Genomic DNA, 17,364 nt, shown 5'->3' on the forward strand with positions numbered 1-17,364 from the left:
TGTGTTGCTGTTAGCACTGGTGATGTGTGTGTGTTGTTCTTAGTGCTGGTTTGTGTGCTTGCTGGTGCTGTAGTCCTGCTTTTGCTCCAGCACAGAGAGAAATCTTCATTCGCTGCTGTCCGTCCCCCTCCCTGTCACACTCTAATCGGGCCGCGCGTGCCTGTTTGTGCCCTCAGTCCTTCCTCCGCTCACTAGCGTGAGGCCCAGCGTACTGCAGCCTTTGTCCACGTGGCCCCTTTGCACCTCCTGCAAAACCCGGGCTGTGAGTCCCCTAATCGGATTTCCTGAACAAATCCTGTTTTTACGCCCTTTCCCTGTCCGTGGGCATGACTCAGTTAATCGTCACTGAAAGGGGAACAGCGGTCCCCCTGGCGTTGCTGTGGGAGATCCGATCAGTCTGTGGCAGACGGCTTCTGTGCAGCTCCCTCCAGGTCGCTGCTAAGAGCTGGTGGTGTGCAGGGTCGGGGGTGGTTAAGAGGCTGAGCTGCTGTTCGAATGCCCTCCCACTTGCCCTTTGCCCTGTGGTCCAATGAGAGGTTCTGTTACTGCTCAAACGAGAGAGGAGTGTTAACCCACCCCCCTCCACTGCATCCTGCAGCTGCATGCTCTGCAGAGGGTGCTGGAATCAGGGCTATCTCCGGAATTCTCTCCATATTTAATCCCGTGCACAGGTGAGAGTATTTCAGGGCGCTATCCCATGCCCCCTGTCTCACACATGAATGCACACTCGCATCAGATGCAGAGTCCACATGCATGCACAGATACGGTCTCCCTCTCTCTCAGGCATGCACACATACATGCCCTTATCTCTCAGCTGGCGCAAGTGTGTGAGGGCAGTGTGGGAAAATGGTGCTGGACACACCTGGTATACGCAGATGTCTGGGGTCTTGTGAGCATGCTCAGTGTCTGAGGAGCTGTGAGCGTGCTCAGTGGGTGAATGCCTGGAGGCTTGTGAGCATGCGCAGTGGACAGATGTCCAAGTTGTGAGCGTGCTCAGAGAAGGCTCTCATGCAGCTGTTCCTGCCTGGCCAGCACTTAATACTTACAACCGGGGAGGGGGGGGGGGCGGGGCGGGCACTACGAAGGAAGCTTAACATTCCCGGGAGTTTCTTCGCGTTAGCTGGCTTCACAAAACCAAACAACCACAATCAGGCTTAACCGGTATCACGAAGGTGGTTATCAACTTACGAAATGAACACAGGCTTTGTTAATCAAGCTCTGTACGCATTCCAATAAAAGTGGCCTGTCGGCAAAAATGCGCCTATAGCAGTACAGCATGGACTGTACTAGAGCAGAGCATTTCTCACTGAGGAAAATACTGGTATGGACAGATATAATGGACAGATACAAAGAACATGAAAAGCTTAAATTAGCTTGTTATCTCGTAATCTAGCTTTGTAGTATATCCCATAGAATGGAACCACAAAAGCACTCCCATGCCAATCAGAGCATTCGACCACAGTAGCATGTCAGAGGTTCATTTCCGCTGAACAATCTTTTTGTTACTTTCATTTTAAATTTATGCACTCAAGTGAGTTTGACTTTTGAAGTCTTCAAATATGACAAAATTCAGCATTGATGTATAACTATATATCACCTATTATTTAGAGAACTTGATTTGTGGTTCATAATAAATCGCAGAGTGCTAATACCAAGGCTTAATCTGTTTAATAGTTTAGGGGAAGAATGAAAGTGTTACCTTTGGTGAAAAACTGAGCAATTGCAATAAAGGGAGAAAAGAAAACTTATGAGTTCAATTGAGAACTCTGTAGATAATGCATAATTATCTCTCCCGCACCTTGCTTCTCATGGTAGAGGAGGTGTATAACATGATTCTCTCCCCAGCCCTCCCTCCTAGTTGTAGATGTGTGTAATGGCATCATTATATCTTTCCAAAACCCTTCCCCCTAGTGGTATATGTGCGTAATAGCATGATTGTGTCTCTCCCCAGCCCTTCCCCCTGGTCTCCTCGTCCCGGTGGATGGTGAAAAGAGGCGAGCTGACCGCATTTGTGGAGGAGAATGGCATCTTCCTGAAGCGCACCTCACGACAGCAGGTCTACTTCTTCCTCTTCAATGATGTCCTCATCATCACCAGGAAGAAGAGGTTGGTCTTTCGCATGAGGTGTTCTGGGTTCCAAAGGATCTAATGTCTTACTTGTGAACAATGCCTGCCACATAGGTTAGGCTGTGGTCATAGCAACCAACAACCTAACCTTGCTGGTCTGATTATGCCTGAGTTGATCTTGCAGTTTAGTGACTGGCAACAAGTGAATTTATATATAAGTGCATTTAACATGGTCTCGTTGGCACTGGAAAACTTAATTGTGAAAGAAAAAGTTGCCATCAATTGGTATACATTTCAAACAGGAGCATCTGTTGAGCAGATTTTGATGTAGTCATGAAGGTGATTTCAGGAATTATGGGTAAACACTGTTGACTGTCTTGTTCACATGCCAGTGCATGTCTTTGTGGCCCAATGCTCCCTGGGTTGTGGGAAACTACCTTCACATCCACTCTGGAGGGTGTCCTTGGCAGGTTTGTCATGCCTAAATTGTGCATCGTCCTGTTGGCACACGTCTGTTACAAAAGCTGTGGGAAAAGGGTTGCCTGCATTTTATTATCCTTAAGAAGGTGTCAAGTAGTTCTCGTCGAGCCAAATTTAGGTAAAGAAAAAATGAATAATTTATTGATAAAACCAACCCGTTTAGGCAAGATGTCTTTGCCAGAGTTCTTGCTAAAACGTGTTGGATTTATTAATAATATCTTCATTTTTTTCTTCATCTAAATGTGTCAGAAATCTTATTTTTTATAGTGTTACAGTGTTAAAGTCACGTCATATGTTTTGTCAAGCCAAATGGACAGTACTGCAAACTGAGCAAAAGGAATCACTCCTGTTGGCTTGCTTGCTTTATCTGTTATTTGTCCTCAATAAGTATGCCAAACATTAGCCATCCATGAGAGAATTCTTTAAATACTTATTTCATAAACTCTACACCCTTATCCAGGTCACCTTAATTTGTGAAAATCTTGACGTTCTTCCCATGTTCATCAGGATGTTTACAGGTTTTTTCAGATGCACTGCCTTGATCAAATACCTTACTAAACCAGCAGCAGTGGCTCAGAACACACAACCCTCTGGTTATTGAGGTTGTACCCTAAGAGAACATACATTATACATTACATTATAGGCATTTAGCAGACGCTCTTATCCAGAGCGACTTACACAACTTTTACATAGCATTTTTACATTGTATCCATTTATACAGCTGGATATATACTGAAGCAATTTCAGTTAAGTACCTTGCTCAAGGGTACAACGGCAGTGTCCTACCCGGGAATCGAACCTGCGACCTTTCGGTTACAAGCCCAGTTCCTTACCCACTGTGCCACACTCCGCCCTTAACACGTGCTGTCCGACTCAGCTGGACTGAACACTTTGCAAGGTGCAGAGATAAGACCACAGCTCTGACGTGCATGCATCCAATCTTCTCATGCATTCATAATGAGACCAGGCCCTGGGACGTCACATGGCCAGATGTCAGTGAATTTCTCCCCATTAAGTACATGCATGCTTACGTGTTTGCGTTCCTTTGTTATGCATATAGCTGCGTTTTATATGCTACTTACTGGAGCTGCTTTGACTTTCGTTGAGTGGGATGAGTTTCTGGAAGCGATACGGACTTAATTACTCAAACTTGTTTTTCATCCCCACTGTTGTGAAACAGATTGCTTCTCTGCCACTTGTTCCTCTCCGTTTTCTCGGAAAATAACAAAGTGTTCAGAAACTTCTGTTCTCGCTCCAGTGTGATGGAAAGCTCTGGCTTAATAACTTGGGACCGAATTGTCATGTTGATGTGCTGCCTCCCACGCTAGCAGAGGAGCAGTGTCACGCTAACTCCTCCGAGATTTCGAGGAAATGAGAAACGCGTGAGCCCGGGCTCTGGCTTTGGGACAGTTATGTAACTCCTGGTAATGACCAGCTGGCTGTCTTCCTCTCCTTAGCCTTTGTTGTTTCAGGTCTGTTCAGTTTTTCTCTGCAAGTTGCAGCCGAGGCAGGTCCCGGGGGACGGCCGCACTCGTGAGCGCTGAGCTACCCGTATCCTGCGTTCTGCGAGTCTTTGTTTATTTGACTGGAATTACTGCCCACCTCCCACTTCTACTGCGATTTTCCAGGGCCTCTTGAACTCTCCCGCTTGTTTGATTCTCTGCTGGTCTGCGACTTCAGTGGCAGACGGTAAATATTCACACCGCAGAAATATTGTGAAGTTTGCTTTGAATGATGTTTAAGGAGAGTAAAGTAAATAACACATAGCTCTGAGCACCAGGGAGCGGTATACATGCATGCATGTGCGCGCGTGCACGTGAGCGTGTGCCCGTGTATGTCATTTCCAGGAGGAGGCAGCTGGGCTTGCTGTTTACACTCCCCGCTTGGCCGTAGCAGGCAGCAGGACGTCGGGTTTGATACGCCTGAAGCGGCAGGCAGTTAAGGGGTTAAGTCTCACCAGGCCAGATTGCATCTGCGTTGCGTCTGTGACGCCGCAGATGGTTCCGCTCCGGTTATCAGACGGTAGCCGGAGCAGGACACGTTTTTCTCATTCCGGCAGGGAGGTGCGTTTCCCAGCATGCACTCTCAGACCGGCGTGTAAAATCTGAACTGCCTCTCGGAGGAAATGGGAAGTGTTGTAAGGTACCAGATGCATACCCCAGTAATGTATTCCCTAAGAGAAAAGCAGCTATGTCCTGTGGAGTGGGGGAATGGCATGAGTAATTAACTCTTAAGGCGCTGAAAGAGGCAGCGGTCCAGCTGTGGCCCTGTGTTTGCTCCAGTTTGGAGGCTTTCAGCACTGAGAATCTTTCTTTGAGCTTAAGGCTGCTGTCATTCCTCCCTTGCTTGTTTTTCTGACTATTGAATGGGCGTAATAAACGCATACATGTGTATTATGCAGGCAATTACATACTCATGTGCTCACACATACACGCAGGCTGTTAAATACGTGCACGCACATGTCATCTCTGCTATTGCAAAGTGACCAGTTCTCTGTTTGGCGCCTTTTACGCTAAGTCTGCTTTACACTGTCCTCTTTCACCTCCTCCTACTATGGAAACTTAAATAGCATTCCTCAGATGTCTTAAATTCTGGCCTCAGGTCAGTTTTGGTGGAGCCATCCGGAGGGCTGTGGTCACGTCTGATCCGCCCACACTGGCTGAGACCAGACTGTGTGAAAGCAGATTTACTGTAACGCTGATGGAGGCTGCATCGCAGGGCGCGGGGCCGGATTGGGCAGTCTGCGCGCCTGTCCTGAGTTAGCCCCGGGTAAACATGAAAGGCTGCTTGGCACCTGTCCTGCGTGTCCTCAGTAAGGGTGGAACTCCCTCCTTGGCTTGCGCGGTTTGAAGGGCAGGGGGTTGCAGATTTATGCCGCTCGCGCGGAGAACGCGTCGGCTGCGCACTGGTGGGAGCGGCGCCCGGTTGGCCCGGTTTTCCTGTGAGCCCTGGACCCGTCTCCGATAACCGCTGGTTTGTGAACCTGGGGTTAAGCGTTGGCTGTAGGCTCGTGTTCACTGAATAATTGGTGCACCATTTTCTCTGTTTTTGTGAAGTATTTTCTTTTTCTTCTATTTTTCCAGTTGAACAACAGGCCAGAGTGTGAGCATTGATCCTGCGGGACTCTGTATTTTGCCCAGAGTTTTAGAACTCTTGCTGGGCTTGGGTTCTGAAGGTGATGAGTAAGAACAGCGATGGTTCAGCGCCCTGAGTCAGAGTGGTGATGTTCCCTGTCAGGAGGGCTGTTATGGAGGCAGCTGATGAAGCAGCTCCTCCTCCTCCTCTTTAACTCCGCAGAGGTCAGTGGCACTCTCAACAGGAGCTTGCATTCTGCTTCCTGAACCGGAGGACTGTAGGGACTGGGTTTGAGGCGGAAGAGGCAGGAGCCCATTAACCAAATCCTAACTTAACAGCAGAGGATGCTGGGATGAAATCGCTGAGGGAAGAATGCGACTTCCCCTTTAAATCAGGAGCTGAGTTCAGAGAAGCTTCCCACTACATTTCCAAAGGTGCACGGTAGCACATGTTAAAAGAAACCTTACACCAGCGACCGAGGCTCCCTGCATTGTGTGAGATTAGGGGAGTTATGGGTGCGAGGCATGGTAGGAGCGTTCCTGCTTTGCCCCCCGAGTGAGATTAACCTGGTTTTACTTTCACGCAAATGGCTTCCAGATGCAGTGAGTCAGAAAGGTGGAGGCCTGGGAAGGCTGTCAGCCGAATGAGTGAATGAACAGATAACGTGACCCAGGTGCTCATGGGATACGTGAGATCGCGCGTGGAGGCCCGAGAGAGGGGCAGAGGCGTGCGCGTCTCCTCCCCGCGTTCCGTCCGAGCGCGCTGACCGCGGTCCGCTCTCTCTCCGTTCTCTCGGCAGTGAGGACAGCTACGCCGTGATGGACTACGCCCTGCGGGACCAGATCGCGGTGGGGCCGTGCCAGGCAGAGGACCTGAACCTCTCCCCGGTCAGGACCACGGCCGGAATGCTGACCTCGCGGCAGAGCGTGCCCAGCCACCTGTTCCGCCTCGTGTTCCGCAGCGTCCACTCCGGAGAGAAGGTGCCCATGGTCCTGGGGGCGGAGCTAATGTGAGTATTGCAGCCGCCGCCGGCGAGCGTGTGAGCGAGTCTTCGTGTCTGTTGCTATATTGGATGACGAGGTATGGAATACCCAGCAGACTGAAATGCTCTCTCTGTTAGCGATGCTATTGCTAATTACGCCCCGTGGGTCTCCCAGCTACTGTTGGGACTGGGATGAATGGATTCCAGTACGCGTAACTGGGGAGAATTATGGCACACTAGGAAAGAGCTTCAACCATGTACACCCTCCTGGAGCCCCAGTCATAGTCTGAACTGCTTCTCTGAAAAGACGTAAAGATCAAATCCTGCCTTTCACAGGTCTCAGCTTATTTTGTGTTTTGTAAACGGCAATCCTTTTTCTCACACTGGTGAATCTTTCCATGCTTTTATCAAGGTATTCTAATGCTGCAATATTGTAATTGGTTGACATTCCGGTTTATTACATGGTGAATCTTAGTATTGGGGAACTCTACTGATGCCTGTCTAATGTAAAAATGCCTGTTGAACAGGTCAGGGTCCTGCTTTGAACCATGGTTGAGGAGGATGGAAGGAGAGAATAGAGGGAGAGAAAAAAGAGGAGGCAGCCGACTTGCTCTTTATGCTGTCATCACCACTCATTTTTTTTGTCGTCGTTGTTATTGTGGTGAAATAATAGCAGCTGCACATTAGTGGCATTCCTTAAAAACCCTGAGAAAACCATTCTGCCGCTTCTCTGTGACTGTAGATTGAGCTTTGTGTTCTTCTCTTTTGTCTTTTATAAATTGTGGAGGTGGTATGAAAGACCCTTTGTCACTGTCGGGATGAGTGGTAAATTGGGGAATGACTTCATTAAGCGCTCATTTCCTGTCGGGGGGGGGGGGCAGCCGAAGTTTTCCCAAACGCAGCCATCTGGAGTAGAATGGGCCTGTGGCAGGACTGTGCCGTCTGTCTCTGAGTGAGGGGTGCGGGGGTGCACGTAGGGGGCGTTGGGGTGAACTGCAGTACAAAGGTTTGATCCAGTCGCTTATTTTCACTCCATCCATTGTCTTCCCTGCATCTTTTCCTCGCTCCTTACATCCACCCAATGGAGGACATGTGGGAAGAGATGATGCAAGGTTGAGATTGAGATATGGGGATGGAGGAATGGAGGCAGCGTGTATCAGTCAGTCGGGACGTCCTCGTTCAGCTAAGCGTCGGTTTGAAGCGATGTCAGTTATGGACGTGGCGGATGTGGAGAGGTGGATCCACACGTGGAGGATCATGTATAATGTCACACCATCTGAAAAAAGACTCCTGCTGAAGGCAGCTCTTTTGTATTCTCACTGAATTCTCCTCCAGGAGCCTCCTTGCTCCATGCTCCTCTCTCGTCCAAGGAGCGTTTAACAGATTAGCCTGTCTTTAAAGGCGGCAGACCTCGATTGTTTTTGGAGTCACACGAGGACCGAGGAGATGAGGACAGATAAAATAAGCGATTGGAATAAACCACAGGACTGCCTGGAGGTCTGCCATGTAGCATTTTATTTTATGTCCTTTCTGCTCCTTTAAGGCATTTTTGTGGTGTTATCTCTCTCCTAATTCAGTCTTCTCATACTCTTCCTGTTTGCTGTTATATAATACACACTTTGATTTCTCTCATAGGATTCTGTTCCCTCTCATCATCAGTTTCATCTCTTCCATTAAACTGCCACAGCACAGAGATATATCAGACCATCCTACATTTAACCGAATGTGGCTCTGTGGCTTTTGAATTGTACAATATGAAAGAACATTTTTTCAGAATGGCATGAACTGTGGGGGCATGGAAATTATGATTCCAGTGGATTTCTAACTGCATAATCAGGGGAAATTTTACAACAATACTTGATGTCAAATTTCAAAGCCACTACTAATCAGAGTCACTCCAATGCCTATACTAAACAGCACACTTTAAGCTTTTAGCTTAGTAGCCTTTGTCTTGAAACGTAATCAGTACCAGAACTATCCTCAGCTTCCTGCAGTGCTAGTTTTGCCTCCAGGCTTACTGTGTGGCCAAGTAACCCTTTTCATAAATTATGGCTTGGGACTGAATTGGGAATGTTGATTCTTCCCCCACATATTGGAAATCCCCTGTGTTCCCCAAAAACTCTCTGTGCCCTGTGACATCATCAAGCCCCTCCAACGCCATGAGTTCCGCTCCCTTCCCCCACCAGCGAGCCATTCTTCTCTGGCTCATTCTTGGCGGGTCCTGTGGCACCTTGTTTCCGTGGTTTCGAGGCAGCGGCCTATTGTTAGGCCCCCTTGTTCCCACAATTCTGTCCCCCCGCCCCCCTTGTCTGTCGGTGCTGCTTGGGACTGCTGTTCCTCAGGGTGGGGGAGGGGCAGGAGCGGAGGTGTCTTGGCTGCTGGTCTAGATGCGTAAGTTCAGCGCAATGTTAACTGAAGGTGCGCAGGTGTGGGGACATGGGTCTGAAGTCCACCGGCCACCCCGACTCTGCCCTTAAGGGACCTGGGCAAATGACTGAGCCGTACCCAGTGAACCGCTGGAAAAGAGGAGCAGAGATTAGAGTCAAACATACTCCAAGCCCTCAAGGCTGCCTTTCAGGGGAAGAAAGAAGAGGGCAAGGGGACAGACAGACAGAACGAGTGAGGGAGGAGAGGAGCCCAAAGGTTATGACTCAGAGTTTGCCTCACATTCAGGAGTTCTGTTTGTCATCTGGAAAAGACATGCGGTTTTCTATTTGGTTTATTCACTTGTGTTCCCTCTGGCTTGGATTGCTGGACTGCTGCTTTGTTTTTAAGCATTTTTTTGGTTCTTTTTGTAATCTGTCAAAAAAAGCGATGTCTACTGTGCTGCACATTTTTTTATAACTTTAAGCCAAAGATAAGCCTAGTCTGTTGCCAGTGAGCTAAGTGTAGCAGATAGGGCTCATGAGCTCTTGAAACTGGGAGTCGATTCAACACAGAGGCGGCGGGGTCAGTTAGCTACTGAGATGAGGAGAGCTGGATATTGCGACTAGGGCCAGTTAGGCTCTGAGCCTGGCAGTAATGTCTTTGGTTATCTCTCTGGAAAGAAAATCACATTTTTTCCTCCCCAATAGAGTACGATTTGTTTTCCCATTCAAGTTGGCCCCTGTGCAAGGAGCTATCGTGCACTTCTGTAGTGCACTCACCTGTGGACCAGTCATTTCATTCTACCTGCCCCAGGGCAATACAGGACAACCTGTGACAGTCAGAGTAGGGCTTTATCTCCTACTAATGACAGCTGATAGTCTGAGAATTTGGCATGTCATTGGGAGGCGCTAACGCCATGGTAACCAGAGGAACCCTAGCTAAGTTAAACCCACCCTACACGTGAGACGAGGCCAGTTGTAATCTGACATGACAGACTCTTGGCGGTACTAACTATCATAAATAACTAATGACATAATTATTGTATGTTTTTGGTTATTTTTAATTCCTGCGTGAACTTGCTAAGTCAACAATAGCTTTGTGCTTTGACCTACCGTTTTTGTTTTTATTTTTTTTGCATCTGTTTATATCTCTTGTGTTTTTCGATATTGTGATGTTAACTTAAAGAGAAGCCTATTGTAGACAGCTGGCTGGAACGGAAGCCAACCTTTCTTTTTTTTTTTTTTTTTATGAGTGGAGACAACGCATACAGTAAATGTCAGATTGCATGAAGGAACATATTTATTCGCATGGCATGAGATGGGTGTAATGTTTTCGAGAACCCGATAGCCAGTAATTTGTAATCTGTGACCCATTGCCAGCTGTTGGCAGCGACAAGCCATATCCTGCCCTCCATAGCAAGTTTTAACTCAGGAAAGGTTCTGTTAGATTTTTTTAAATTTATTTAACCCCAGCGAAACTAACGATGACATTCCAAATCCATGATTGAATGGGAAGTCAAATCCCTGTGTGCTCCGGGTCATGGTTTTAGAATTTATTTAAATTAATTAATTGCATTTATATAGCACTTTTCCGAACTCCCGAACGCTCAAAGTGCTTTACAGTGATGAAGGGGAACTCACCTCACCCACCACCAATGTGTAGCACCCACCTGGGTGATGCACAGCAGCCATTTTGCACCAGAAAGCTCACCACACATTAGGGAAGGTGGAGAGGGAGAGATTTTTTAGCCAATTAAATCAGGGGATGATTTTGGTGGCCAGTTTGCAAGAGCCAGATCTGGGATTTAGCCAGGACACCGGGGAACCCCCTACTCTTTGCGATAAGTGTCATGGGATCTTTAATGACCACAGTGAGTCAGGACCTCGGTTTAACGTCTCATCCGAAAGACGGCAAGAGAGTTTTAAGGGAATACGTACTGAACCTGGGTGTGGCCCCTGTGGGTATGCCTCAGCCCAGTAGCCACCACCTCTCTGGCCAAAAAAACAGGGAAGAGGTGTTGTGAGCTAGCCCAGTATCCCACTGCCAGGCCACCATGCAAGCACGGGGCTCCTGGTCAGGATTCCCAGACGGACAGAATTCCCTCCCCCCCCTTCCCAATCCAAGCCCAAAAGAGCCAGAGTACCAGACTTTCACATTTGGCGGAAATACTCCAGGATGACTTGGCCCAGTCTGGGATTCAATTTGAGGGGGAGGAGAGATTCCGGAAAAATGACATAGAAAATGTTCTCTGAAGATTAAAAAAAAAAGAAAAACTGTTTTTGATGCAAGGCAAGAACATTTTATAGGGGTTTCATTGAAATGAATTAGCTGCTTGTAAAATGAGATCAAAAGGCCTTAGTTATCAGTAACTGATCAAATGACACACTCTTGGTTGTAGCTGTGGAAGTTATTCCACCCTGAAATTGCCAGTCAGGTCAAGTGAGAATTCAGATGTCTCAGTGATGAGGCAACCATCATCGTGGGCAGACAATACTAGAGATTTAGCAGCTCATCAGCTGTAGGTGGAATGACTAGTTGAACAGCTTGAGAAAGCCATTTGGAGAATTTTTACGAAGCTACTGCTATTAAAACCGATTAATTAGCATCTTAAGTATCATAGTATGACATTAAATCAGTACCTTGTCATGGAAACAATTATCCTTTAACACAGTTTTTTCGTATGAGTGCGTACGGGCATGTGTGTGTGAGAGTGAGAAGGAGAATGAGCAGACCCTGGCCTGGTCACACTATTCACACTATAAGTGTTTCATTCATATAGGATTTTAAGATTGAATTTTGTTTTGGTGTACCTGAAGTTGGAAAATTCAAATGAATGGGCATATAAAATGAGTTCAGAAATGTGGTGTAGCATTGATGAATAGACAGTAGAGTGGTAGGGGACATTGGCACACAAGTGAGAGAATGGCTTGTAGGAGTGGTGTCCAGACACCCCTCCCCCAAGCCTGAGGTAACTGTCATCATGCATTCCTTACTGTGGGACACCATTCCGGAGATATCCTGCAAGTCTGAGTGTGTGGAGGCAACATTCCTGTGTGTGCGTTTGAGCAGCAGGACACACCTGCTGTTTTTCCATCTTCCTCCCTCTCCCTCACAATTTTCAATTTGCTGTATTGGCAGGACAACTACAGTCATATTGCCAAAGCAACACATGTGAAACATGGAAACCACACATACAACATGTAACAGGTATATAAAGTATACCAGTATCTCTCACACTCGCACGCACACACACACACACTCACACTCGCGCGCACACGCGCACACACACACACACACTCTCCCTCAGCGCGGTTAGCCTGGCCCCTGGGTCACTCATGCCATTCCACACACGGCCATTAATGATAACAATGTGACCATATGTGTGCGTGGCTGTATAAATAAAGCCACCTCAGCTGACGTTTCACATTGTGGGAACGCTACCTGTTGATCTCAGCGCGAGATTCTGAGTGTCAGGCAGCAGTCCCTTGTGCGAGGCGATGGTGGTTTTTCAAAAGCGCATGAATATGCATGAGCCTCTGCTGTATCTGTTATCATACCTTAATGCTACATTCAGCATCCTGGCGAGCAAGTGCCCAGATTAATGAGCTTCTGTAACAGCGCAAGATCATTTTCCACCGCCCACTCCTCTGTCAATTAACTTCCCCAATGTTGTATAACAATTTTGTTTACTCTGCAACGTAATTTGCATAAGTAACTTGTATAAGATCCCGTTGCACACTGAAAAAAACAACTAAAGTGATGATTTAAGTTGCTTGAGTTGGTTACTCAGCCTCATGACCATATTTATCAGCTTAAACTGCAACCAAGTGGGGATCGGTCATAGGGGCCCTTTTGTGTGGAATGTTTTCGAGGTCTTTCACGCTCGCAGCGAATCCAATATCTGTGAACTCTGCAGCGCCCTGCGTACCGCCGTCACCGAGCCATTTCTGCGCCGTTTCCCGCAAGAAGCGCACATTGTTCCCGTCTTCCTCTCTCTTTGTCTCTCTCTCTCTCTCTCTCTCCCTCCCCGCTTCCCTCCGTTTTTCTCCCCTCTGTCCGCCGGCTCTGCTGGAACACTGAGGTGTTTTCAGCTGCGCTGCAGCGGAACAAAGGGGGATTGAGAGGAAGGAACAGAGCGGCTTCTCCTCCGTTCGGTGGGCGGGCTCAGGTTTCCTCAGGTAACCCTACCCGTCTCACCTGGGCTCCGCGCGGTGGGAAAGGGCAGCGGGGGCTGGACCGCGGGGAGAACGCACCTGTGAGAATGCGCTCAGGTCTTCCCGTTCTGAAACCGGGGCTCACATTTCAGCCCTGTGTATCGCACACCCCCGCCGCCCCACCCCACCCCGTCCCGTCCCGTCCGGCAGAGGGGCAGCCGTTTGGAGGATGGCTGAAAAGTTTCAGGGTATTCTAGCATCTGTAATGTCACTGCTAGTTGCGTTTGTCATACCACAGTCCCCTTCAAATGCACAGTGAGCTGAACTGACTTTAAACCTCAACTCATTTTACTATGTGCTAGTGGTAATCGGGCTGAGTGCATAATTATGCTCGTCTTGTTACAGCCAGTGGTCGCTGGCAAATTGCTTTGTACGGATGAGAATGCATAATGGCCTAGTTTACACTGTAATCTTTGCACTACTTCATAAAATGTTGATGAGTTTGTTGTTTAGTTTGTCAAAACCAAGCAACTGGAAGAGGAGGTGGCTGGTCATGGTCGTGAAGACATGACTGTGCCAAATCTGGACAGCCATTGGCACAGTGGTCCAAACATTTGGTAGGGCGGCATAGAAAATGCCCGGGGACAGCAGTAAGGGTATATATGGCTATGTGTGCTGCTTACTTAAAATGCTGTGTCAATCTGCAATTCTCTGTGTTTAATTTCGATTTGAGTGACTTGGAGCGACTTGGTAAAATCTTTTGTAAATGGTTTTCGTAAACAAAGAGTATCGATGCAGTGCTATTTATAGAAAGGTGCGTCTCATGCCAAGTTTGAGCTCTGTTCTTGGGTTACTGGTTCATTGTGTGACGGAGGGGAAAGTCGTGCTGGGGCACGGCTGTGTGGCGGTTTCGTGCTCTGCGTGGCGGTTTCGTGCTCTGTGGCGGGAGGCTGCTTTCGCCGGTGCAGATACGGGCCCCGGGGCCTCTCGCACGTCTGACGCGGGTTTCTGCTCTCATCGACACAGGAACGAGCGAGCGCGCTGGATCAGCGCCCTGGGCCAGAGCGGCAGCAACAGGAAGGACGCCGACAGGACCAGTGAGTGTGGCCTTGGCTCGGTGACACACCGCCACCTAGTGGTCAATGTCTTAATGTCAATAATGTGTTATCTCTGTAGTTTCATACATATATACAAACGTCAATAAGTATCTGTATTTAAAATTTTACAATGTATATATATATATTTGAATACAGTTTTTGTTGCCTTGCCTAAGCCTCAGAGAATGCATGATTTATTTTTTATTTTTTATAAAGTATTTTATAAAAGAAAGATGTGTGTTAGACTTTAGTTGTGTATAGGCTTGAAATGCTTTAGATTGAGATGCTGGAGAAAACTGGAAAAAAAATCTCCTGTATATGACAGAATTTTTTACTTTGAATTTTTTGAATATTGGTGAAAATTGAGGCTTCATGTTATTTTCCAAGATTATAACTGGTGTCTAAAGAATAGAAGTATCTCAAAGGCCTTTTTGTGTGTGTTTGCGTGCATAAAATCTATGTCAACGTTGATATTACTGAAATACATCTGTACCATAGATGTAGCTGCGATAGATAATTAAGAGTAACGTCTGCTGAACATTCTTTGTCCTGTCAGACGTGATGCAGGTGGAGATTATAAGGACGTACACAGCCAGGCAGCCAGACGAGCTGAGCCTTCAGGTGGCAGATGTGGTGCTGGTGTCACAGGCCGTAGAGGATGGTAGGTATCCTCCCTCTTCTCGCTCCCTGTTTTTTACATTTACATTAGTGGGAGCCTATAAATAAAAACGTTTTATTTATTCATTTTTTATCCTTCTTTTTTGGCCATTGGATATGACTTAATGTTTCTTAGGTCCCAGAGACTCCATAAAGACTGTAGCTTTTGCTTTTTGCTTTTGTATTACAGCCTTAGAACCCGAGACATGTATTCGCAAGCTAAAATATCAATATTTTATTGACTTTATATATCCCCCCCAGCTGAAATCAATTCAGCCTTTTGATGTCTACAGTTTATCTTTGGTGTAGAATTTATTATTTATTATGCAGAGTAGCTAGTGTCTGATTGTCTGGTTTTTAACTTAAAAAGAGTTGATGCTGTGGATACCAGAGTCGCATCAGTCTGACTGCAGTAGTGTATCAGACAGCCATCTTAGGGGGATGTGTAAAGGTGAGGTAGAAGTCTGAGCTGCATCTCCACTGGCCAGCTTTCATGTGGGAAAAGGGCACCCAATATGAGAATAGACCATCAAAAGGCACCTGTGAATCCTTTATCACGCATTAAAAATACAGCATCGAGTTGAAAGCCGACTTCCAGCTTTGAAAGGGAAGCTTTCTGTCCACCGCGTATGAACTTATTTTTAGCAGTATTTTTAAAGAGGCCACTTTTTCTTTATTTTTACTTCCTCCAATGAAGGGCTGTCTCTTTGTACTAATTTATATGCAAGATTTGTCTCAGAGAGTACGACTTGTAGTTCTTTTTAATCTCATCGGTTTACTGGCAAACTTTTTACAGTCCTAGTTTTAATTTAAAAAAAATTCTGGGACTTTCCAAGAATGTTCAAGAACAATTGCCAATTATGTACCAGTAAATGAAGTCTTACACAAGCCTTAGTAAATCTGTAACATCTTGCTATAAAATCCTGTCCTCACATTGGTAAATACAGTAGCTTAAAAGAGAAACTTGGCATTGGAATAATATCCATGAATATAACTATACAAACCAACAGAAAATCAAGTACCAAATGCTTTCATACCCTTGAATTTTCCGCATTGAATGTTTTTAAGGACTCCTAGGAACCATGTAAGAACGTGTGTGAGAGGGTTTTTTGAGGGCTATGCCACAATTGCTGTGTTGTGAATGTGGGTGAAGGTGTACTTAGTGATGGAGTGTGTGTTTCATGTCATGACAGAGTATGTGCTTATGTGCGTGTCTTCTGTGTGGCAGGGTGTGTGAGTTGTGTGGTTCACTGAGTGGGACTGTGGCTGATACACATCACACGAGTCAGTGTGTCTTGTTTGCGTGATAATTGTGTGCGCTGATCCTGGCTGCTCTCCCACAGGCTGGTATGAGGGTGACCGTCTGCGGGACGGGGAGAGGGGGTGGTTCTTAGCCGAGTGTGCCCAGAAGATAACCTGCCAGGCCACCATCGAGAAGAACATGCAGAGAATGGACCGCCTCCAAGGGCTGGAAACCAATGTGTGAGCAGGACCCACCCACCCAAAGACCACTAAAGACCACACCCACCCACCCAAAGACCACACCCACCCACCCACCCAAAGACCACAACCACCTACCTACCCAAAGACCGCACTCACTACATGCGTCAGCTCCTCCTCCTACCATTGAAGGACTACAAAAAAGCTCTTCCTGCCACATCTTCAATGACTGCACACAACTAGGACCTTGTATTTTACAGTGTGCAGCTGCGAATGGACAGACTCAATGTGATAATCACACACGACTTTTCCTTTTAAAAACAACCACTAAGCCTTAAATGTTCTGCAGAGGGACAGATGGAAATAAAAGGGGGTATGTAACTGATAGGATTTGTTGTGAAAATTATCTGTAATGTGAATTAGGTTTATTCCCCATTATTGCGTAGTGTCTTGATTTACGAATGCAAACTGCCCATAACTCTTCTCGCCAAACAGATCGGAAGTGTTTTGAAACTATTCTTGGCATGACGGTGAGAGGGTTTTTTAATGACTGAAAATGACCAAAGAGTCTCAATTGGTATACTTGTGAGTATATTTGTAATTTGTATTGGAGTGAATGAATATCAAAACTGGAACACAGGGGTTTAATATGAAATCTCCAGGGGCCACCACACTCAATTTGCGCAGTAGAAATCAAACTTAGTAAAATAACAGGATGAATATTGTCATTGGAACTAGTCTAATTTGCACTCAGGGAAAATGTATGCAATGACTGTAAATCACAAAAAAATGTAAATGTATTGTAAATGCCTCAGAACCTATTTTTAAACGTGTAATCCTTTCTGATCAACAGATTTATATCGCAGACACGTGAAACTGCTTACGGCATATCAACGTTTTTATCCATGGTTAATAAAGCTAAAGGCGGACTTCACTGTGATCTCTGCATTTTCATTGTGTTCTGGGCATAAAAGGGAGAAACCCCAGGCAAGTCTTTTGGGCAACACCCACCCAACATGAAAGCAGTTGCACACCCCACCCTTTA

The 17,364-nt window shown here is 46.6% G+C and overlaps 1 protein-coding gene across 1 annotated transcript in view; it reads left to right on the forward strand.

Moving 5' to 3' along the window:
* The window catches only part of LOC135236775 (rho guanine nucleotide exchange factor 26-like), a 34,703-nt gene extending 17,450 nt beyond the window's left edge, over window positions 1-17,253 (forward strand). The window contains exons 13-17 of the mRNA XM_064303306.1: window positions 1,952-2,106; window positions 6,422-6,631; window positions 14,152-14,222; window positions 14,779-14,883; window positions 16,223-17,253. Coding sequence (XP_064159376.1) covers window positions 1,952-2,106; window positions 6,422-6,631; window positions 14,152-14,222; window positions 14,779-14,883; window positions 16,223-16,365 — 684 coding nt within the window. The 3' untranslated portion in view covers window positions 16,366-17,253. The remainder of the gene's footprint in view (window positions 1-1,951; window positions 2,107-6,421; window positions 6,632-14,151; window positions 14,223-14,778; window positions 14,884-16,222) is intronic.
* The last annotated feature ends 111 nt before the right edge of the window (window positions 17,254-17,364 follow it).

Source organism: Anguilla rostrata, chromosome 12, assembly GCF_018555375.3.
Source record: "Anguilla rostrata isolate EN2019 chromosome 12, ASM1855537v3, whole genome shotgun sequence".
NCBI classification, from domain to species: domain Eukaryota; kingdom Metazoa; phylum Chordata; class Actinopteri; order Anguilliformes; family Anguillidae; genus Anguilla; species Anguilla rostrata.